The sequence below is a fragment of the Chlamydotis macqueenii genome, chromosome 1 (genome assembly GCF_036417535.1).
Source record: "Chlamydotis macqueenii isolate bChlMac1 chromosome 1, bChlMac1.mat, whole genome shotgun sequence".
Lineage (NCBI taxonomy): Eukaryota > Metazoa > Chordata > Aves > Otidiformes > Otididae > Chlamydotis > Chlamydotis macqueenii.
This window is the reverse complement of record NC_141556.1, coordinates 213,301,712-213,325,660: the sequence shown is the minus strand read 5'-3', so window position 1 is coordinate 213,325,660 and position 23,949 is coordinate 213,301,712. Positions and strand designations below refer to the sequence as shown.

Genomic DNA, 23,949 nt, shown 5'->3' with positions numbered 1-23,949 from the left:
TTTGTTGTCTCATCCAGCATTTCCCTTAAATAGCAAATTGAACAAATTGAATGTTAACAGCCTCAGAATAAAAAGGTCTGAGATGTTCTTGGCTACAATACAATGACAAGGGGATTGGCTAGATGTTGCACAAGGCGTGCCTCACCTGGCAACATCCAAAAATGAGTTCCTGACTCAAGTTAAGAATTTATATTCATTAAACCTTCCAATGATTTTTGAAAAGAGTTGTTGATCCTACCAACTGGGATAATCTCTAAAATTGAATATGAAGCTTCTATGAGTTATGGAAGTGAATCTGATCTCTCTGTTGCCCGTGTAAACTAGACAAACCATTGAAACCAGTGTCTTTTCACAGCTATGAATAAAGGGAGAATTGGACCCGTTTTTCTTTCTCTGACTTTACTGAATATCAATCAAGGCACAGACATGCTAACTGCATGACACAGATCCTGGTGACGGTAACTCCTCCGTGCTTGAGAGACGAAAGAAACTGTCATTCAGCTCTGATCACCAGCTTTATTGTATGCCAGCCAGACGATACACATTTCATGCAGACTATACGTTTGCTCCAACCGCCGCCCAGAAGAAAGCGCTCGACTTCACGTGCGTTGCTCTTGCACTAAGGTACTTGGTTCTTGGTCTGTAGCACCAGTGTTTTTTTCAGGGCTCCTGCAAGTAGAGAAAAAGCATCATTGCGAAGCTGTCCGAGCAATCGGATGGTGCATGGAAACAAAACACCACCCCCCGAGTTGGAATTTGCCCCGTGACAAGTGTCTCTGCAAGCAGCCTGCACGTGTTTGGTATGTCCTCGGGGTGACTGGTGAGCCTGGTCCTGCTCCAAAACCCATGGATGCCCACCAAATTAGGAGGGCTGGAGCTCTTGGCTTTTTAAGCAGCCCCTGATTCAACTGGGACCAGGATCAGGCCCACCCATCAGCTATGAAAAATGCTTGCCAATTGATTATAACCTGCATCGAATGAGCACCTCGCTGTAAAATTGTCTCACGAAGAAGCAGCTTGTTTCCCTCAAGGCCGATAGTGAAAGCCCTTTAATGCAGGGGAGCTGAGCTCTCGTGCTGCTCAGAAAGGAACCGGCAGGAAAGCAAGGCCAGCTAACACATGCTATCCCAAATCTGAGAGCATCCCTTCTCCTCAGTGCCTCCAGGAGACATCAGGAGGTGATGGTGGCACCAAGGCACTGGATGCCTGTTAGGATCGGCTCTGGGGCCAGCTCTGTACCTGGGGTAATCTTGGATGGGAGCATAAGAGAACAAAGCCTGGGAGTTAGGGTAGATGCTGCCAGGAGCTCTGGACAGGCGCTGGAGGGAAGGTTGGGTCTTGTTGAAGTGCAGAGGGCGAGATGGGGAAGGAAAGACCTGTGGCGGAGGAGTGAATTGATCTTCATTAGGAAAGAGAAGGAGGATCTCCAGGGATGAGGAAAGATGTGTGATGGGTGGGGAGGGATCTATGAGGCTGCAGAAAGCAGATGGAGAGGCAGGAGAAAGCTGCTCAGCTTTAAAATGGGCAGCTTTGCAGGGTGGTTGCATTAAGGGACTGTGGAGATCCTCCTTCATCCCCCAGCCTGACGTTGGCTTTGTGCAGGGAGCGGTTCCAGCCTGCAGGTTAAAGGAGGGAAGGAGAGGTTGACACCATGTCCAGGAGAACAGATGCTAATTACGGTCTCCTTGGCCCATGAAACCAGCCCAACCCAGACACATGAGTCTAACCGTCCCTGCGTGTGAGGCTCATGGGGCAGGACCATGTGGAGAGCCCTGGGAGAGCAGCTCTTGCTTGAATACTCACCTGCATCCCACCCTTCGTGCATGCTGTGAAGAGAGACTTGCTGCCAGAAGCTGCTGGCAGAGGTCGGTAAGGCCTTTCTCCTGCATCCTCAGCATAGGAAAACCACTGAGTCCTTCCGACCTACCAGTTCCTGCGGGAATGAGGTGAGCCAACCACTGTAAGTCACGAGATTAGGGGAAAATGCAGGGCAGCTCCTCTTTGGAAAGATGCCCCGCTGTCAGGTCAGACCAGGTCCACACTGCTGATGCACAGACATCTGCTAGGACAGGACCTGCTGCCCGGTCTCTGGAGAAGACTGGAGACACCTGCACGTCCTTGCCAATGGAGACCGTGCCCAAGGGCACTTGCACGTGCAGGCTGGGCAGGTTGAACGCTGCCAGCAGCAGCTCCAGATGCCAAGCCACGCTCTCTAAGCACGTCTTCACATCTAATCTGGAAGGATGCAGTAATTATGGGGCCTGAGGTCGGATCTTCCTGTGCCAGTGGGCATGTGATGATCCAGGTTGTGGGTGGGTCAGCATCAGACTAATCCCACCTCTTCCATGGTGTCTAACCCTGCTCTTGCTGCTGCCCTGCATTTCAGAATAGAGCTCGAAAGCCAAAAATCACCTCTCCCTGGAGCAACATTAACTGTTTGAAATCACCCTCCGTCAACATTTCCCTTAGTCACCCGGGGAATTCGCCCTTCTGGGCAGCCGTGGTGTGGTGCCTCTCCATCGAGGCAGCCAAGAACGCTGGTGCACGCGGTGCATGTTTGCGTGGCAGATACTTCTTCATCTTAATCCGTCGGCTCTTTTCTCACGAGTGTGTGCATCCTTCAGCCACGCAATGCCACATTACATTCAGCCGTGTATTGCATCCCATCCCCATCCTCTTTGTTTGCATCAAATAAAAATTGTGTGATCGTCCTTCCCAGTAAAGCTCATTCTGAACCTGTTTTAAACTGGAAGGAGCATGAGGGGGAGGTGATTACGTTATTTTCCCCAGGAATCGGTATCCAGGGACAACACTGCACAGCCCCTCACCGGGAGAACAGCCCTGGTGCTCTCTGCGGGGCTGCACTGCGAGGTCCAGCCGTGGGTACCAGCCTTGGGAAGAGTGAGATGGGAGGGTGCAAGCCAGAGGGTTGAAAGGAAAGCCTGATTCTGAAAAAATAAGGAGACCTAACACAGAAACAGCAACATTTACAAATGAACTTCGTCTTAGCTGAGCAACGAAAGGTTCAGAGGTCTTTGTCCTCATGAGGCCAGCCAGTGGCACACCGTTGCCTGGTGAAACCCACGTGTGTAGGAGAGATTAATTTTGTGATGTGACAAGGTGAGAAATGGAGAAGAGATGGATTGGAGGTGACAGATCATTACTCAGGTTATGGCTGAGAGAGTGATGCAGAAAGATTACGAAATTCAGCAGGGGTTTGTTTCCCAGAGGCAGCACCTGGTGTCTGCAAACAACGAAAGGATGACCACCGCAAGCACACAGAGCATGGTCTCCTCTTCGCGGGTCCTGGTGTAACAACAGGGAGCTGGGATCTTGCGAGCTGGGGTCTAAACTTGCCTCTGATGGTGATGGGCACCAGCAACATTATGCCGTTCTTCATGGATGTGGAGGACCTGTTCATGGCTCACCCCTGTTCCTCTGTGGATTCGGATCTTGGTGTTTTGGTGGCTTCGTATCAAAACAGAGCTGCTGACACTTGTTCTCTGCAAAATTATCTTCATTCAAAGCAGTCTAACTTTTTGGAAGCTCTTATGAGTCCGTATAGACAGGACCAACTCCAAACACAGGGAAAATTAAATGTTGCCTTCAAAAGCAACTAGAAGCAGCAGGAATCTTGTCCTCATGGCTCAGAAAGAGCAAAATAGCCCCAGGCACACATAGCTGTGAAGTTTGGCACTGAAAGGCCATTTTTTTTCAAAGAACCATGAGAAATTTTTCCTTTCTTTCCCAGAGAATCCAGGTGAGAAGTTGGCTCTCCTCCATGGAGGAACTGCCCTTTGGTTAGGGCCCTCACCCAGGAGGACAGTGGCAGGTTCACATTCCTCAGAAGATACCACCTCATCGATTCCTGGGCAAATGCAATTAACAATTAGTTTATAGGATACGGAGAGTCACTTCTCTCTTCTGAATGCTTTATGGCCCTTTGTGCATCCAAGTTTGGCGTCCAAGTGACAAAAATGCAAATTGTCTTTGTCTTGGAAAGTGGCCTTAATGTTGTACTTCATTATCTGGTCTCAGTTACACTCCTTGGGAAAGGCAACAGCGGCAAACTGTGGAGCTAAAGCTTTGCATTACAACAATTTAAAGAAATGTCCACCTGCAGAGCAGCAGATACACATGCAGTTAGAAAGCTCTGCCAGCAGAACTTTAGATGTTAGAAGACTTCAACATACCCCCAAGGGACCTCAGTGGCATGCAGGAATATTGCCCTAAATACCATTCAGTCCCTAAAACTGCACAGCTGAGATTTTTGGCTGCTGTTTTAGGTTGTTCTAGCGCTTTTTCACTCTTGGAGGTTGGAGTTTGGAGGAGGAGGTGGCAGCACTGTGAAAGCATGGCAGGTGGACCATGGTGACACACGGGAAAGGATGCAGGGCATTACCTACACCAAGGGACCCTCTTTCCAGGATCTACACTGAAATCCCTAGAACCTGGAGATGTCAAGCACAACCCAGCTGCAGGTCTCACTTGTTCTAGATGAGATCTCCAGGCTCTTCACCGAAGAGGATTGGACGTCCCCACACATTTAATCTCTTCTATCTGCTCTTGCACAGCACCACTGATGGAAGCCCAGGGGTTGGAACACTGCTTGATCCTTCTCCCATCCATGTCCATCAACCAGCTTCAGTGTGTCCTGGAGTTAGGTCTTCAGACCTAACTTCTGCAGATGGCTCGTGAAACCAGACTGATGGGCATGCTGTGAGCTCAGCTCCTTGCTTACCGTGACAAGGAGTCTCCTTTGCTTTCTGGCAGGGTGGTGTCACACCACCGGCAGTGAGGATCACAGTAAGGGTAGAGGAACTCAGCTGCTCCTGCGTCTTTCCATGTGCGTGTGGAGCAGCTGGGAAGGAGCACCATCTCCATTTGCACCAATAGCTCCAGCCAGCACAGACCAAACTACCATGTTCGAGCAAAAAATTAGGATGAGGAGGGAGTAAGGACCCACATGGGACTTAGTCACAATTGGTCCCTGTTGTACTCACAAGTTGAAGGGACCACAGGCAGGTCTCGTTACAGCCTGGGATGGAGGAAGCAGATGTTCAGGGCACCTTCTGAACCACAAGAAGCCTCCTGGGCATCCATCTCTGAAGCATATCCTGCTGCTAAGCCAGCTTTTGCTTCTTCCCCCAAGAGGTGCATCTGCTTGGCTTTCCACTGACACACTTCTGCCCAATGTTTTCCATAATGTGCCAGGAAATGCAGTTCCTTTAACATCGGCTGCCTCTGCTCTGGGCTGCAAGATTTCTCCTTCGTTCTCCTCTGTTGCTGCATTTGTTGAGCCACCTGTGAGTCCAGGACATCTCTGCATTACGCTGGAGAAAGGCCAACCTCTTTATGAGATGCACCAGAACTGCAAAGTACAGGAGGTCACGCAACTCTGAATACGCCAGGCTCCTACGTGGACAACAAAGCTTGTCTCTGTGGCTGCAAAAAAAGAAAGGAAGGCGCCGGGGAACAGAAATGCCAGCAGTCATCCCAAAAGACAACGGATAGAGCTGCGGCAGCAGGACCAAGTGCCGAACTGGCCACGAGGACAGACACACAGTGCGCTTGCAGACACATCTACTGAAGCCACACCAAGAAACGAGAGAGAAGAAGGGCAGTCGGTAGGTGAGGTATCGTTTATTCCAAGCAGTGAGCGTTATCGCACAGTACAGGCAAAGAAAAAGGCTTACAGACCAAGAGAGACAGGACGTGAGACGGTAACTTGGGGAGGATGGGAAGGAGAAGGTCCCTGGTAGAGCTGGGTATTGGATGACATGGAGGGGAAAGGGATGGAGGGTTGGAGAAGCAGCTGTGGGACAGACATGGAAAAGCTGGCAGGGAAGATGGAGAGAAAATTATTTTGAAGGCAAGAAGGAACAGCAGCACGGTGGGCAGACGGGGTCTGATGGGGTGGTGAGGGCACTGAAGACTGCATGGGAAAGAACCGCAGAGACAGAGAAGCAATGAGACCTGGACAGAGGGGAGGGAGCAGGGGCAACGGCGACAAGGACATCCACTGCCCTGCGACTCCAAAGCAGTATCTATTTCGTTAAATCAAAGGTGCCTTGCTGGCTCATGTCCCTGCTGATAAATCTCTTGGCTCCAAACAAGGTGGCCACAGCTGAACTCGTCCTGAGTTGGGTACTAAATCCTGAACCAGGCCAAGGAGCTGGTCAGTCTAACGACCAGGGACTGCTCTCAGGATTTCCCTATCCTGACCAGCGGGTACTGGCACCATCAAGTGCTCCTTGGTGCTATGTAACTGACGACAGACCCATCGTGTGGCGAGATCCCCTCCACCTTATGCCGTGCAGGCTTTTTCTTTCATCCCGGGGCTCGTATCTCCTCCACACGACCGTCACAATTAGGGAGCTGTTTCCGAGGGTGCCTGCAACAGAAATTAAGACTGCTTACAAGCAATCCGTAGTTCACAATAAACCACCAGTCCTGAAGTATTCAGAGCTGTGTTACCCCTCATCGCAGACCTCTCAGCTTATGAGTAGACTCAGTGGCATTACTGGAATTGCTCCCAACCCAGAAATCTCACGTGAATAAGGGCAAATGGAAGTGGGTTGGGGAACACTGTCCCAGGTTGCCCAGAGAGGCGGTGGATGCCCCATCCCTGGAAACATTCCAGGCCAGGTTGGCCGGGGCTCTGAGCCACTTGATGTGGTTGGAGATGTCCCTGCTCCTGGCAGGGGGGTTGGGCTGGGTGGGCTTGGAAGGTCCCTTCCCACCCAAACTATTCTGTGATTCTGTGATTCTAACTCCCCAACTGGATCAACTTACCATGACACTGCTGGAAACAGGGAGAGCTGAAGCCCATGTCCGAACACCACAATATTTTCCAGCTGTGCAAAAAATACTGTTCTTAGTGCTGATCATGGCCATCACATTCATACTAGCAAATTTCTTCTTCCTGTAGAGCTTCTGTTCTCTGTCTGATGTTGCTTTTGCTGTTGAGGATGGTGGTGATTCCTTGGATGCTGGGAGGTACCAGCTACGACAGAGACATCTTCTTAAAAAGTCCCTTTGTCTCCTGCACTGGCACATCTCTAAACAAACCCTAAATCCAAAGGATGTTGCGACACAAGAGGCTGCATCCGTATAAGGGCTGAGATGTCAGCTGATGAAATATCCGTACTCATCCTTTGACCTTGCCTTACCAGTCAGGGATGTAAGAATGGTAACAGAGGTTTTCAAAGGAAGCTCAGAGATTTGGAAGCGGCAAAAATCAGTAAATCTCAGTCCTGTGCTGAAGGCATTTAAGTCTGATGCAGGGAACGGGATGGAGGGACAGAGGACATCAGGCAGGAACCTCTTCATCCACCCATGCACAAGTCTTGGTGGGGCTGGAGGGTGCTGAAGCCCTCAGCACGCAATGTATTTGAAAGCAACTGATTAAAATTGAAAACACGTTGGTCCCTCCCTCATGGGGCTGCTCACACCCTATGCAGTCGAAGCAACAGCTCTGCAAAGCCGCACTCAGACGCTCCATTATTGAGTGCGAGAAGCAGTCTTGACCCTTTAAATTCAACATGCCAATATTTCCTACCCCCTCTTTGTCCCCTCAACAGACATCCCCATGGGCCATTAGGAGCACTTTTATTCCAGCCAATGCCTCCACATAAAAGTTCTTATAAGACAAAGCATTTCATTTAGAAACTTTCAAGGCCAGGTTGGCCGGGGCTCTGAGCAACCTGATCTGGTTGGAGATGTCCCTGCTCCTTGCAGGGGGGTTGGACTAGATGACTTTTAAAGGTCCCTTCCAACCCAAACCATTCTATGATTCTATGATTTTTAGTAACCCACCTCCAGTGCTTTGCACAGACATCGTTCTCACAACTTTTGGAAAAAAGGTGGGCAGTGCCCATCACTAATGACTTGGCAAAGATTAAGGAGTCAGTAGCAGTGGGTTCAGACAGTGGTGGTTAAAGACCAGGGAGCCCCATCAATGACTGGTCTTTGAACTACTAATATTTTTTCCAACACGAGCTGTGAAGGGGTGAAATGATAAATCCCCGGAACCTACAGGTCAGCTGAAAGACTTTGAAGATCGTATAGTCATGCATGATCAATGAAGGGATGAAGCTAGTGGGGAAGGGAGAGGGAAGGCAGGGTGATACAGCAGGGCATCAGAAAGCAGTGCTGTTATTAGCATGTAGTCACAGATGGAGTAAATTCTGAAAGTGATTTGTAAACCAGGCAGGAATGAGAAATAGCACCCCAGAAACCGTAAGGGAGAAAAGGGTCGGTGCTCCACGGAAGTCAGCAGAGCTGTGTTGGAGGAGAGATTTCAAAATACAACCCCAGTGCAGACGATTTTCCCCAGGCTGGTGGGGATGTTATTGGGGTAGCCATTAAAAGAGAAAACCTGATTTAAAATAAAAATTGCAGGTAGGAGCTTAGGGGCTGATTAAAAGAAAAAAAAAGAGATTAAACTAAGGTTAGGGTTCACCATTTAAAATAAAATGGTGCCCTCAGCCCTGCTCTCCTCGACCATCATTTTCTCCCAGTAGCAAACTCTTTCATTGATACAAAATCAGTGCCGTGCACTTCCAGAGACACCACCAAACGCCTGCTCAGCGGCGGCGAGGCTTGCCGCACACCGGAAGTGCTCAACTCAAGAATTTGCCACCTCCTCTCTATGAGGATTTATAGCACCTTGACCCCTCTCACGGGCTTTTCTGGTGGTTTCAGGCCAAAGCACATCCACAGCACCTCCCCTCCCTCCAGCTCTCCATGGGGCTTGGTTTTTCGCCCCCTGATCCGGTGCAAGGTGGACACGGGCAAGGTGCAGGGAGCTCACCGCATCAACCCTCTGCTCCAGATACGGTAACGCGAAGGAAAGAAAAGCAAACTACCTGCTCCGTCCACATGACTTCACTCTCCATCTTCACATCTGCAAAGGCTTAGCTCTCCCATCACTCTAATCTGAGGATAGCAGCCAGCGACACAAAACCTGATTACGGTTGGAAGGGCGTTTCTGGCCCTTAAATGTGCTTCTTATCGAGAAAACAAGATCAAGGAGGTGGTATTCGTCTTTAGCATTTATTTATCATTGGAAAAAAAGAAAAAAAACCCCTTTGAGCAAGCAAGGATCACAAGCACGTCACAATCAATTGGCTATACATTAATTTGTGTGTGTGTGTGTGTGTGTGTGTGTGTGTGTTTGTGTGTGTCACTCTCAGTAGGACAGCAAGAATGAAGAAGCACCACGAGGAGGTGTGCTCAACACATTACAAGAGACAATTTGTGATACGCAACCAAACCCAGGCCACAAAATATTAATTAGACACTTCCTATCTGCCTCCAAGAGGCAAGAGTTTGTGGAATTCGTGGGAGCCACGTTTTTTTTTGTTTTTTTTTTATGCCGGACGCGTTGCAAATGAAGAAGCGGGTGATCGGTGTTGCGAAGCAGTCAGAAAACAGGAGCTCAGTCAGCAATTAGCACCATTTTTGCAGAAAGGAGTAACAGTACAATACAGTGAAAATGAGAAAGCAAGCAATAGACAGCACAGGAACTTCCACAAAGGTAAAAAGCAAAACATTTCTTTTTTTTTTTTTCTTCTCTTTTTACAAGGAAAGCAAGACATGTTACAAATCAGCGGTGAAACAGAACCAGCGTTGTGGTAGCTGGGAACACGGACCAGCAGAGCATCCCAATGGGATCGACAAGCTCAGAGTCCAAAGGGAACTGGAAACGGCAGAGATTTGGTCTCCTTTCTGATAAAACCTGAGTGGGTCGGATGGGCGTAAGGTCTGCGGAAGGTGGAGCAGCGCAGGATTCCACCCTGACTCTGCTGCAGTTCCTGGCATTCAGTGCGATGCTAAACTCTTGGATGTATGCTGAGGACCTGGCGCACGTGGAGCAAAGGCCAGGATTTCTATCCGCATTTTGTTGCTGTCTGAGAGGGAGGTCCTCAAACGCTACCAGCCTCCCAGGTTCTTTCTGCAAAGATTGAAACCTTCCAAGGATCATTCATCCCACCCAAAGAGAGGTGGCCAAAATACGTAGCTCAATGGCCTTTGGAAAGTTCCTTCACTAAGAGGGAATTTAGACCACTGGCTAGCCCTTCATACCTATCTTTATTGTTAGATGCCACCAAAAATTTAATGTATTATGGAAATAAAGCCATATTCTGACCACTCACTGTGCATGTTTCATTCAAACATCATGATGGATGCTCTTCATTAAGAAGAAGCAACCCTGAAGCCCTAGATGATGAGCAGTTGATCCAGAGTCAAGGAGATGCTTGGATTAGATGGTCCAAGCATCCTAAAGATGTTCCTTGGGCAAAATTTGGTTACCCTTGAAGTCAAGGGCCAAATTTCCATTGAAATCAAAGTCAAATGGTGGCAAGTGTACTGTCTCTTTGAATGTGAAGCTTTGGGCCAAAAAATAATGGGGAGAATCATTTGGCATGGTCTTTGCTTACGCACACTGAGATTGGTGTGTTGGGGGCTATTGGTAACTGTCTAGGTGCCTTCCTGACATCTTCTGCCTGCTGTGACATGTCATCTCCACACTGTTGCTATACCTTGTGACAGGAGAGGACATAACTGAGGAGTGTGAAGATGGATGAAGCATCTAAATGCCAAGGAATCACACCAAGTCTTGGAAGCCCAGGCTGCTCTGGCCAGTTGTCCCGTGTGCGATGGGGTGGGAAGAGCTGTGAGCGGAACTCTTCTCCACCAGCTCAACACAAGCCTTTCGCCGAGCTGCTCTGGAGACAGAGCGGAGCTTTGCGCTCGAGCGGTGCTGCGGGGGCTTCTGAGCACTCAGAAAAGCAATGGTCAATATGGACAGGTCAGCGTCTCCATGGAGCATGCACATCAAAAATGCACCACATTCGCAAAGATTTCCACAGTTTTACTTCCTGGAGGATTTCCCTGGTTTCCTCCTAAACAGCGGAGGTTTAAATATATATATTTCTATATATGAATATATATTTTCCACATACACAACCTGACTAGCTCATAGCACACAGTTCTAACACAGCTAAGCTTGGAAATACACCACTGAATTCAGAACACTACACTTACTTACACTCAAAGCTTTAGGCTGCTAGCAAACAGGACACACCACACAATACACTGAACTTGGCATTTATTCATTACTAAGGCCAGCAAATGTCACTATCTGTATACCACAGAGCTTTCCTCCTCTTTGGAAACGTCCTCTCGGCCTTGTAGCCCACCACTCGTTTGTGTTTCCAAAAGACCCAATTCTAATGGGGTGAGATCCCAAAAACGAGACTCCTCACCTTCCCGGCCCATCCCTTTTCCTGTTAAAGTTTCACATCTCTAAAATATCCTAGCAGCAAGACTTTCCTCATCCAAACACCTCTACAGCAACACAGTTCTGATACTCTTCTCTGACACCACCTCCCTACCCTACTTCCCATCTCTCTCTTCGTTCTTCCCAATTGTCTGTTCTCTGAAAGCTTCAAGTTGGACTGCCTGTTAGGACAGAAATACTGAGCTGCAAAAATAAAGAAGAACCCTGATCTTGACTTGCAGCTACACGAGAGTTTGACAGCTCAGTTCGGTGGGATAAGGATTAATCCTGACGTATTTAGGACCCAATCCAGGAATTAGGCACATAAATATGGATTGGGACTCTACCTCTCCCAGCTCCCGTTGACTCAATGACTCCAATTTTGGGGTATGGAATGCCAGTCTGATGGGCCAATTGATACTCACTTCCAAACTGGTCTTGCTGGGCATGGGGATTTCCTAGAGCAAGAGCACAGGAGATAGGATTGAAACCCTGAGATCTTGCCTGGAGGGAGTCTGGGGATCCCAATAACCGGTTTACGGCCCTTTTAGGATGCTTGTGAGCCAACATGAACTCCAACATCTGGTAGAGTCAAAACAACGAGGACTGACAGCTCTAGCCAACCTCGGTGACTCGTTTCTTTCTACCCCTTAGAAGGCCACCTCTGCAAACCAAACCCCTTTCTGAAATCTAGCTCTGTCTACTGGCAGCCCAGAAGTGAAGAAAGCAGACCAAGATTCAAAACAAACCAGGAATAACTAAAAAGATCCATAACCTAGGGGGAAACAATAGGGAAGAACAGCCTGCTGGTAACCTAGTCTGACCTGCCACACGCTTGGGAAGTCTTCACTGCTCTTTGCGCCTTCCCTCACTCCTTTTTTTTTTTCAAATCAAGGCCTTCAAGTGGTGTTGATGGGTGAAGCTGCCTTCATACAGCTAAACCCACTCCCCAGCTACCCTAGGGGAGGATCTGGCCTTTTATTTGCACAGGATCTCCTTCCTCGTTCCTTCTTGGAGCAGAAGTCCCACTGGTGGCACCAGGGGAAATCGCTCTTGGCCACACCATTGATTCTAGCGGATTTACGGCAGATCCACAGCACCATGAATGTATTAATTCAGGCACTCTTTGCCTCTGAAACCTTTCACCTGCTGACACCAGTGGGAGATGACCAAATGAGGGCCAACCCCAAAAGGGCCTCATGGGATGAGAGCACAGCTCCTCCATGGCTCAACAGGCACTTCCACGCCATCAAAGCATTGAAGGACCAACCCTGAGGAAAGGGACAGGCTGTCGAACGCAATCACGGTAGATCCATCACCTTCATCACCTACGACCTCGCTTGTGCATTCCCACGTCCCTCACTCTGTGCAGAGCCGTGTCGTGCAGGCAAAGCAGAACAACTTGACCTCAGAAACAAGGATTCTCTAATCCTCCTTGGAAATAAAACAGAAAAGCTTCTAATACTATCAGAACAAAAAGCAGATTAGAAGCCTCTAATTAATTTTGTGGCCTTTATTTAATCAAAGGAAAAAAAAAAAGAAAGAAAGAAAGAAAGAAAAGGAAAAAAAAAGGAGAAAGAAAGGAAAGTGCAGTGACATTTACTCTTTTGCCTCAGCCAGTTTATTGTTCATCTCTTTACTTTTCTCCTTGTCCTCTGGCTTTGCTGTGTTGGAGGTCTCCGCGCTCTTTTTCTTGGCAGCCCGGCCAGATGCGATCTGCTTGTCTTTGGCCTTTTTCAGGGGTTTATGGCTTGTTGTGGTCTTTTTTGGTTTGGAAGGCTTTACGCTAGGCTTTTCCACCTGCAAGGAGGGCGACACGCAAAACGACAACACAGAGACGGAGAGAGAGAGAGAGAGAAAGAGACACAAGGACAGGTGGGAAACAGAATTTAGATCAGAAATAGCATGAATGTTACTTATCTACAAGCCCCAAGACAGGGAGGACAGCTTCAAAATTAAGGAGGAACAGAAGCATTCAGCTCCTTCATGCTGGCCATGCCATCCCTCTGAGACCTGACAAACCTCAGCAGTTACAAACTCTGGGAAGGACTAACGGTCCTAGGTTTAAAACTGCAAAGACTGACTCCATTTATGTGCAGATCCTCTGCTGCTCCTAGAAAACAAGTTGGAAGACTTTCAGCCCAGGCCCTTCTCGACACTCGTCCTCCATCTGATCAAAGCCAAAAGTGCTTACTGTCAAAATCTGTGGAGTGCTCTGAATTAATTACAGATGAAGATCTGGCTCTTATGTTGTTCCTGGGATAAAATGTAATGCGAAGTGCCTGTAGTTTTGGAGGGAGAAAGCTGTGTAGATAATGACCTGGGAAATGGCAGCACAAAAAATCTGTTCATCTGGGCTCTGCACTCACTTCTTTACCTTTTTACGTAGGACACTGTTGCCTCCAAAGTGCATCAACCTGTACTAGAGCCCATAGAATCACAGAATGGTTTGGTTTGGAAGGGACCTTAAAGATCATCCAGTTCCTACCCTCCTGCCCTGGGCAGGGACACCTTCCACCAGACCAGGTCACTCAAAGCCCCATCCAACCTGGCCCTAAATATCTCCAGGGATGGGGCACCCACCACCTCTCTGGGCAACCTGGGACAGTGCCCCACCACCCTCAGTGTAAAACATTTCCTCCTAATACCCAGTCTGAATCTGCCTCCCTCTATTTTGAAACCATGACCCCTCGTCCCGTCACAGCAGGCCCTGCTGAAGAGTTTTTCCCCACCTTTCCTGCAGCCCCCTTTGGGCACTGGGAGCCTCTCTCAGCTCTCCCCGGAGCCTCCTCTTCTCCAGGCTGAACAGCCCCAGCTCTCTCAGCCTGGCCTCACAGCAGAGCTGCTCCAGCCCTCTCAGCATCTGCGTGGCCTCCTCTGGACTTGCTAGAGCAGGTCCATGCCCTTCTTATGATGGAGACCCAGAGCTGGATGCAGTGCTGCAGGTAGGGTCTCATGAGAGCCGAGTAGAGGGGATGAGTCACCTCCCTTGACCTGCTGGCCACATTTCTTTCGATGCAGCCCAGGATATGACTTTTTTGGGCTGCGAGCACACACTGCTCACTCATATTCAGTTTTTCATCCACCATCCTCTCCAAGGTGGATCCCTAGATGCACCCGTTGGTTGGAAATGAAGATGCCACACAAAGGGAATGGCAGCAGGCAGTGTTCAGCCCAGCCTTACTGTGTTGGACACGTCCCACCAGGAGCAGTGATGGCCCTGGGTCCCTTCCACCTCGTTTCTCACCTTTGGTGGTTCTTTGTATGGTTCGCTGTAGAGAGTGCGTATCCTTCTGCGCTCCAGGAATTTATTATCAGCTGGAGCAGGCTTACTGGTTTCCCCCTTGAACTGAGCGCTGTAACTGGTTTCGTGGATCATTTTCTCCTCCGGTGGCTTGTACTGGGCCTTTGCTTTTATAGCTTTCACGGGCTTGACATCTACCCAGGGTCTGAACTCGTTTCTGAAAATAAAAAAAATAAGGAGGTTCAGGAATTAAACCAACAGGAGAGTAATGGTAATGTGGAATGAAACTCCCCATTGCTCAACAATGGTCTCTACTTGGAAGGGCTTTTGCCTCCATCCGGTCAGGCTTACAGAGAAACTGAGTCCCAACAGCTCATTTTTGACCTCCTTTAAAACCCATTGACACATCAGGAGAAGTTCAAATTAAATTTGGTCTATTAAAGTCAGACAGTCTGACTGTCACGCAAGTAGCAAGCACCAGAGAACTTGCTACTTGCATGACAGTGGTCAGGTGCCCTCTGAAAAGCTCCCTCAGATACGACTGTGATGCTTTTTTTTTTTGAAAACACAGATGCTTTTTTTGTTTTGTCTCTACAACTTCATCTCTTCATTGAGGCTATTCACAAGCAGTTCCCGACTCTTGCAGTTAGGGTGGAAAAGAATATTTAGAAAGGAACATCAAAATTCATGTTCTGCAGCTCAACATGGGACACACTTCTCAGCAAACTTCCCTGCAGGCAAGCTAGTTGGGCGATTCAGAAATGTAAGGTATTGTGAGCTATGGCTTCTCTATTAGCTGACAGTGAATTCCCGAGTTACTGGAAAAAGTAACATCATCTTTCATTTCTTTTGGATAGAGCTGTGCCTTTTTGGAGAAAAAACCCCCAAACACGTTTCAAAGATTTTTAGCATCTGCTGGACACATTCTGGTTCCCATCCACAGACTCCTTTGCTTACATTTTTTAGTTCTTCCCACCATCTTTCCAGTTTTGAAGCAAACCATTTCATTTTCTCTGCAAAAACTGCCATTCATCTGAGGATGGAGATGGAGAAAACCCAAGTGTGTTGCTACCTTAGATGGGTCGTGCTCAGACATAGTCCCAGGTAATGTTTAGATCCTGAAGACTCCAGTGCAAGCCAGAAGCTATCCTAACAGCAGGGGTGAATTCTCCTTGGAAATCAAAGCCCTTGTCTTAATTTTGGGACTCTGAGCAAATGGGACCACTAAGTTGCAGACCCCGTCTCTCCTGCCCTGTTCCACTCAACCACCTTGGGGTTGTGTTATTAATTTTCAGCCTGGTTTATTACAGAAATGAGCTGTGTGTGAGGGTACTTGGTATGTCCAGTCAACCCCTTCCCACAATAGCTTTGAACATCTTAATCAGCTTCAACCAAATCTGACAAATGGTCATGGAGATATTACACTTTTACTTTTATGAAGATAAATAGTTGGATTGAGCCCAGAGGCTCAGGAAAGTTTCGGTATGGACAGGCACACTTCATCAGTCATCAGAGGACCTGCTTAGACAGGAAGGCTAGGCTGCAGAAGTTCATCTGTTGTCCTCAGGGACCAGTAATAAATGGATGCAGGATCCCTGCAGCTCCCTGCCCACCCAGTACTACATTTCCCATTCACCTAATGCCACTGCAAAGATGGAAAAAACCTTTATTTTCCAAGATAAGTGCTGGGTGCAACAGTCTCCTGGGTGTGTTTCTCCTCCTAAGACACCTATGTTAAGGTTTCACCACAGTCTCCACTAATGGGAATACAAACACCTAGCACACGTGAAGACACTCACACATACACCCCGAAATGTAGGCATCTTAATCTATGAGCCAAACTACATCTCTAACTCCCCATCCTTTATAAGTGTTGACTCTACCTACATCTTCTATTTATTTTCCTTTTATTTCTTCATTTCCCTCCCTCTCTTTTACCATTCAGGCCTTCCTGGGCTTGGATAACACTGCCAAGAGCCCAGGGTCACTGCTTGTTTGAAGGACGCTACTCTTCATGGACCTGTTGCACTGAACGAGCAATACATAGAATCATAGAATGGTTTGGGTTGGAAGGGACCTTCAAAGGTCATCTAGTCCAACCCCTCTGCAAGGAGCAGGGACATCTCCAAACAGATGAACGGGCTCATCTCAGTTCCTTTGGTTCCTGTTCACTGAATGCCACCCATTTCTCCACAGATATTACTCTGCAGTCCACTGTTAAAATATCCCTCCTGCATGAAGAGTTGAGAGAAAGGAAGAGGAAACATCTTTGAAGAACTGGATAAAAGGTGTCAATACATCACAGACAAACTCAACGTTCATCCTAAGATCCTCAGAAGAGGCTTCTTCCTAGGATCCAGTTTTGTTCAAAAGTAGACTATATCTTTTCAACTGCTTTCCAAAAGGAAATAAAATCATGCATTAATTCTCTCTGCTCATGTTTATCTGTCACTCAGATTCCTTCCTAGCACCTTCTGAACCCATTAGCTATCTTCTGTCTTATTTGTGGCAGAGGTAGAAATCTCAGAGGTGAAAAACACAAGACCTTTCCTCAAAATCAGTGAGTGGGCACAGGAGGAACATCCAAACAGTGTTCTTCAGCTGAGGGCCGAGGGAAAGTCAGGTAAAATTAATTTTCTCACTCATTCTAAGGCCAGCTGGCCAATCAGCCAATGTGGACCATCAGGTCAATCAGCTAACCTAAGCACAGCTTGCATCTACAGAACAAGAGATAAAGGATGGAGGCTGTAGTACCACGCATGTAGAGGCTGGACTTTAAAAGACGGAACACAAACCAGGATTTATTCATTTTGCTGCTCCTAAAATGCTGGTTTATACCGAGGTGAGCTCTGAAGCAGCGTGATCATATTTGTTACCATAGCGCCTGGCAACCTCGTCACGCACCGCATTATGCAAACGTACAGAAAGAGACGGGCTGCTCCCTGAAAAGCCTGTGATCTCTGCAGACAAGGCAGACACACGAGGTGGGGAGAAGGGAGAGAAAAGCCTCGTGCCACCCGTGGGCTGGCAGGGAAGGCATTTCTGCATCCGCACGGGCTGGCTCCTGAAACGCTAAAGCAAGAGGTCATGCAATAGAGTTGGGCTGTTGATGCAACAACCAGTCTCATGCATGAATTCCTCTGCTCTTCTCCATCCTTGCTTTGCTGGTCTTAATGCAGATACAACAACTTTGTGAGTACTCAGCTCCACTGAACTCAGCGACAGGACCCTTGACTCCTCTGTGTCTCCCAGGATAAGCCTGGCTTTGCAGGCAAAGGATGGACCAATAACCGTTCTTAGGGGGATGCATGTCAATGCACTATGTCCACCAGCTCTGAAACAGCTCCGCCACGATCTTCTCTGGAAGTCGAGGATAGAACACTCTTGATCTTGAAATATTTTACAATGTTGACAAAGAAATTGTAAATACCAGGAATGTCACACGGATTCAGTGCACATCTAGAAATAACAGGTTGCCCAGAGAGGTGGTGGATGCCCCATCCCTAAAAACATTCCAGGCCAGGTTGGCCGGGGCTCTGAGCAACCTGATGTGGCTGGAGATGTCCCTCCTCCTTGAAGGGGGGTTGGACTGGATGGGCTTTGTAGGTTCCTTCCAACCCAAACCATTCTATGATTCTACTTTGAAGGACTTTAAAGAGAGGTTACATTTGTTCAGAATCAGCACAGGATGCTAAATGTATTCTCCTGACAATTTTACTGGCACTAAGCCAGCCCGATTCCCTCATCCCGATGTGCACGTAGGAAACAATGAATGAAGCAGAAGAGAGAGACCAGGAAGCTCATGGTGGAGTCCTGGACAGGAGGGATATTTCTAGCTTAATCTGAAAAACTATGACTCAACCGAAAATGAAAAATATTCAGACTTTTCAATAGGAAAAAAAAAATCTTTTCTGAACTGTTTGGTTTGAAACGTTTAATTCATTTTAAAGTTAAAAGTTAATTTACTTTTTCAGTTTCCTTAATTCTTTTCCATCCCTCTTTTTCCTTATTTTACTCAGGACAACGTGAAAGGACTATGAATCTCCATATGAAGCAAAACATCAAACTGCTGCAGCAGGAATATTTCAGAACATCACATTTCTCCTTAATATTCCTGTAAACAAAAAAACAATGACAAAATATATTTTTTGGCCAAACTAAGTAGTAAATTTGTCTGTGATTTTCAAATTATTTTGCCTTTCTGGAATAGAAAATCATTTGCTCCCTAATATTCTCCAGCTCCCTTTTCCCTCTCAATGTAGGAAAAGCATCATAGAATCACAGAAGGGTTTGAGTGGGAAGGGACCTTCAAAGGTCACCTAGTCCAACCCCCCTGCAAGCAGCAGGGACATCTCCAACCACATCAGGTTGCTCAGAGCCCCAGCCAACCTGCCCTGGAATGTTTCCAGGGATGGGGCATCCACAACGTCTCTGGACAACCTGGGACAGTGCCTCACCACCCCCACAGTAAAGAATTTCTTCCTTATACCCAATCTAAATCTATCCTCTTTCAGTTCAATGACGTTCAGTGAAAAGAAGCAGTGGGAAACCCAAAATAATTGATAATGGCTGGTTGAACTCTGAAACTCAATGTCAAAGGAGGTCACTGAAGTCCAGCATATAATGAGATTTAATTAAGTCATGTCTGTTTAGATGGATATTGAGAATATTCAGAGTTATCAAAGGAAATTTCAGCAACACATCCTTGAGATAATCATTAACACCGCTCTTCAGCATTTATCTGTTCTCTAGAAACCAGGGACCTGTTCCACATGGTAGGAATCTCCTTCAACCTCCCTCCAGTTGCCTGATGCCGGCCATGATCAACCAGAAGATATTGGACTAGCTGGACTGCGAGAAAACTCTGCTCACAAAGAGCCATTGTCGATTCCAGCCAACTCTTGGTCTTGTCAACATATACAATTTGCTACTGCAAGCGCAAGAACGACCCCCTCAATGTCTGCTGCACCAAGTGCCCTGTCTCCAGCTCTTCACGGATGCTTAATGACAGCTTTATCCTCTAACATCCATGCTATTATCTCGTACACAATAATTTACTGTAAAGCTGCGCTGAGACTGTGAATGGTATAATGAAGCTCCTGGCGCCCCAGATACTTTTTCCCCAAATATTAATAATTAACCTCTAGGACATGCATGCACACATCGATATGTACACAAGAGTCAATCAGTTTGGACAAGTCAATGGCTAATTGTGTACAAAGACTAAAAAAATGTGATATATTAACGATGAATGTGAAACTTGGACAATGCACAACGGTGGAAGTGTGAGCAGGCCGCGGAGGGACCAGTATTTGTGGTTAGGGCCCATCAAGTTCAAAGCTGGCACAGATGAGGAGGAAGGTGCTGAGCCTCCAACAAGGTGACTTTAGCACTGGCTGAAGCAGGCTATGAGCAAGATACGATTAATGTACTGAAAAAGATAAAGTCAAGTCATTTGGCAGAGCAGAACCATGCTGTGATCCATTTATAAAAGCTGCTTGAGTCAGCAGCCCACAAATCGTGGATATTACATTGCCTGAGGGCCACGGGGCACGGCCTTCCAAGGAGGCAGAATTATTGCACATGCTGTCACGTCCAAAATATCACAAATACATGACTGAAGGTAACGGTGAACACTGCAGAGGACCAAGACACTGAGAGAGCAACACAGTTGTGGGAGAGTAACCCCAAGAGTAACAGCGCTGCCACAGAGGGGCACAGGGAAATAGGAGAGTTGAGGACCATCCATGAGGAACATCCAGACACTGGGATACTGAACAGCGTGGAGAGGTTCATGTGTGATAGGAAAGGGTGAGATCATAGAATCAGGGAACGGTTTGGGTGGGAAGAGACCTTCAAAGCCCATCCAGTCCAACTCCCCTGCAAGGAGCAGGGACATCTCCAACCACATCAGGTTGCTCAGAGACCCGGCCAACCTGGCCTGGAATGTTTCCAGGGATGGGGCATCCACCGCCTCTCTGGGCAACCTGGGACACTGTTCCACCATCCTCAGGGTAAAAAATTTCTTCCTTATGTCCAGTCTGAATCTACATCCTTCTATTTCAAAACCATCACCCCTCGTCCTGTCACACCAGGCCCTGCTGAAGAGTCTCTCCCCACCTTTCCTGCAGCCCCCTTTGGGCACTGGGAGCCGCTCTCAGCTCTCCCCGGAGCCTCCTCTTCTCCAGGCTGAACAGCCCCAGCTCTCTCAGCCTGGCCTCACAGCAGAGCTGCTCCAGCCCTCTCAGCATCTGCGTGGCCTCCTCTAGACTCTGTATTCTCCTTTTGGTTGGAGTAAGAACATCCCCACTGCCCTCCAAATAGGCAGATGAGTGTAAAATTTGCCACCAGGTTAAACAAACAAAGCAGCTCATGGCATGGATGCTTTGACCCAAAAGTACCTTTATCAACAGGGTGCTGGCGCAAGACTGGGATTGGGGAAAGCATTGCCACAGGCAGATCCGGATGGCCTGCAGAAACCTGAACAGGGTGAGCAAAGCCAACGTGTTCCTGTGAGAGTTTGCTGGGCCAAAGAACATCACGTGTCTGGCTTCCTTGCAAGACAACATGCACAACTGCACAGCTACATCAAGATACGGACACATGAATTAACCAGGCTCAGCCACTAAGGCCCCAGAAGAAAAAACCCTTGAGAAGAAACCGTCATATTAGGAAAAGTGGAAGAACCTGCAGAGACAACACAACATTGGAAATTCTGCTCTTCTCCAAGTCCAAAGATTTTTCAGCGCAATTCATGCCAAGCGCAAGGAACCCGTTCAAATATCCGATGGGATACACAGAAACCGGCAGCTGCCTGCCGCAACGTGGCACGCCGGGTCTGTCTCCAGCTGAAGTCTGCCTGCCTCGGGCCACCCCCACGCGAAACGGCACGCTGAAGCTGCGCTTGGCTGGTGGCCTCGTGAGCCTTCAGCTCCAGCGGGATTCTTGGTGGAGAGATGTTTTCAGCACCTCGTTTCAAGTGTCTGAAGACACGAACCCAAGATGAATTAAAAACGCATCATTTCGGTTCAGCAAAACGCTTCAGCACAGGCGCAGCAGCTCTTCGCTGCTCCTTACGTGTAAATATGGGAAAAGATGACATCTTGAATCAGAACTTGGTGGACCACACTGCACAAGCTGCATGTAAATCCATGATGTGACTTGTAAGAGGGGAATCCGGTGCAGCAAGATGTGCTGAGAATGGGGAAAAATGAAGCTTTGTAGGTCAAACCAAGCAATTACATTTCACAAACTGGTAGAACAATCAGATCCCCCCAGAGATCTACCAGCAGGACGGGGAGGGAACCCAAAGGCATCATCTTTCGGCAACGATGGGCCAGGCTCTTGGAGAAATGAAGAGCTGCCACCCAAGGAGATGAAGGACGGTGCCGCTTGCTGACCAGCGCTGCTGAAAACAGCTCTGGTCCAAATCGCTCCATTCACACTGCTAGGGAAACCCCTCCTCCGTCCTGACTTTCTTGAAAGCTCTGCTGTGAAGCTGGTTGAGCTCATCGCCAGCTCCTGTCCCCTAGATCCTGGCCCTTCTCCAGCCTGGGGACGCTTCAGCGATGCTGCAGTTCCGCTGCATAGGAACCGCAGGCTTTGCCCTTGAGGGAAAAGATGGATACGGGTGGTGCTGGGGACGACAGGTGAGATTTTGTCTGAATTTCTTCAATTATCGCCTAAATCACGGATGCAGAAGGATGGGTCTCTCCGAAGGAAGGTCAGGACGTGGCTGTTTGACACGAAATAGCTCTCCTGCTGCAGCAACGTTATTCGATGTGCTGTATTTTTCTGCTCCCTTCAGGGAATCATTACTTCCCTTCCTTCTACGTTTCTAACGCAGCTGAAAATTAGTCTTTCCCTTTGATTTCATTTCCAGCCTGCCTGACAGTGTAATTGCTCATCCTGGCACGGGAATAGAAATAGATTCAGCAGCAAAGGGGGTAAAGGAGGAAGACGGTGAAACTTAAAAAGGTTTGCCACTGCGTTGATGATTTGGGGCATTATTATTTGCTCCTCACCATAGAAGCCACTATATGACTGTATCTGAATATTGTTCATATGCTGATCGGGCACCAGGTATCCTAAAATTTAACCATACGCATGAAAAATTAAGAAATAAGTTAGCCACAGTCTGAGTTTCAGTTAATATATGAAAGCAGTTCTGGTGTGGGCTTTAATAGAAGACCTAGTCATCAAAAGTTTTACACGTCCAAGATGGCAACAAGATAAACAGAGTCATAGAATCGTAGAATCACAGAATGGTTTGGGTGGGAAGGGACCTTCAAAGCCCACCCAGCCCACCACCCCTGCCAGGAGCAGGGACATCTCCAACCACATCAGGTTGCTCACAGCCCCGGCCAACCTGGCCTGGAATGTTTCCAGGGATGGGGCATCCACCACCTCTCTGGGCAACCTGGGACAGGGTTCCACCACGCTCAGCATAAAAAATTTTTTCTTTATGTCCAGTCTGAATCTGCGTCCTTCTATCATGGATCAGAATCCCCATGAATGTTCATGGAGAAAGCACTGAGGAATAAGAACCTTGACCACGAAGTAGAAGAGCAGTAAACTAAGCCCCACGGCAAATTCAGTGCCCAGAATACGAGTTTTTCCTTGAATATTACATATGTATTCTGTACATACTGCCCATGGCAGGCAAACACATGGTCCAACCCTGCTCCTCTTGGCAGCATCCTCCCTCCACCTTCAATGATCCTGCACTGATCCAAGGTCACAGCCTCAACCGCTGCTCAGGCCAATGGATACGTCTCCTAGATGCCTACAGGATCAAGAAGCCTGCAGCTCAGCTTAGAGGCCAAGCAACCAGGACGGTTGCTTATTTTTTTTTGTTAGACCACCGAAACCTGGGTGTTGTAACAACCAGGCATCTCCCAAGTGATCTTACACTTCCACAGCTCAGAGCCTCCAAGCGAAAATATCGCCTCTGGAAGCAAAGCACACACATCTGCTTAGGCTCCAAAGACACCCAATTTTATCCCATTTCAGTCTACAAAGTTAAATATAGAAAATAATATATAATGCAAATATATTTTTATATATATGCTTTGAATGTGTATTATCTTATTCTTAGAAAAGGAAAGAGAATTCAAATCCACAACACTTTATACAACATCCATCCGCAAGGCACGTCTGCGAGTCGCTTCCCCATGTGACTTCCCACTTCTCTCGCAAGAACGCCGCCGACAAAAAAAAAAATCCCTTGGATCCATCAGCTCATGCTATTTCTTGACAAGATTTTTTATACATATGACGAATCTAAAGTAATTTTTTTTTTTGGCAGGCAAAAGTGACCAGCCTGTTGCTGGCTTTCCATTTTACTCCTTCCTCTGCAATGTACCCATGGAACACTTCTTCAGCTGAAATCAAGAGGTCGTAATTCTTTTTTTTTAAC

At 47.7% G+C, this 23,949-nt stretch overlaps 1 protein-coding gene across 1 annotated transcript in view; it reads right to left on the bottom strand.

Moving 5' to 3' along the window:
- Positions 1–496: 496 nt before the first annotated feature.
- MAP6 (microtubule associated protein 6) overlaps positions 497–23,949 on the bottom strand; it is a 39,866-nt gene continuing 16,413 nt past the window's right edge. Inside the window, exons 2-4 of the mRNA XM_086739754.1 lie at positions 14,535–14,748; positions 12,891–13,087; positions 497–669 (exon numbers count right to left, since the gene is read on the bottom strand). Coding sequence (XP_086595880.1) covers positions 600–669; positions 12,891–13,087; positions 14,535–14,748 — 481 coding nt within the window. The 3' untranslated portion in view covers positions 497–599. The remainder of the gene's footprint in view (positions 670–12,890; positions 13,088–14,534; positions 14,749–23,949) is intronic.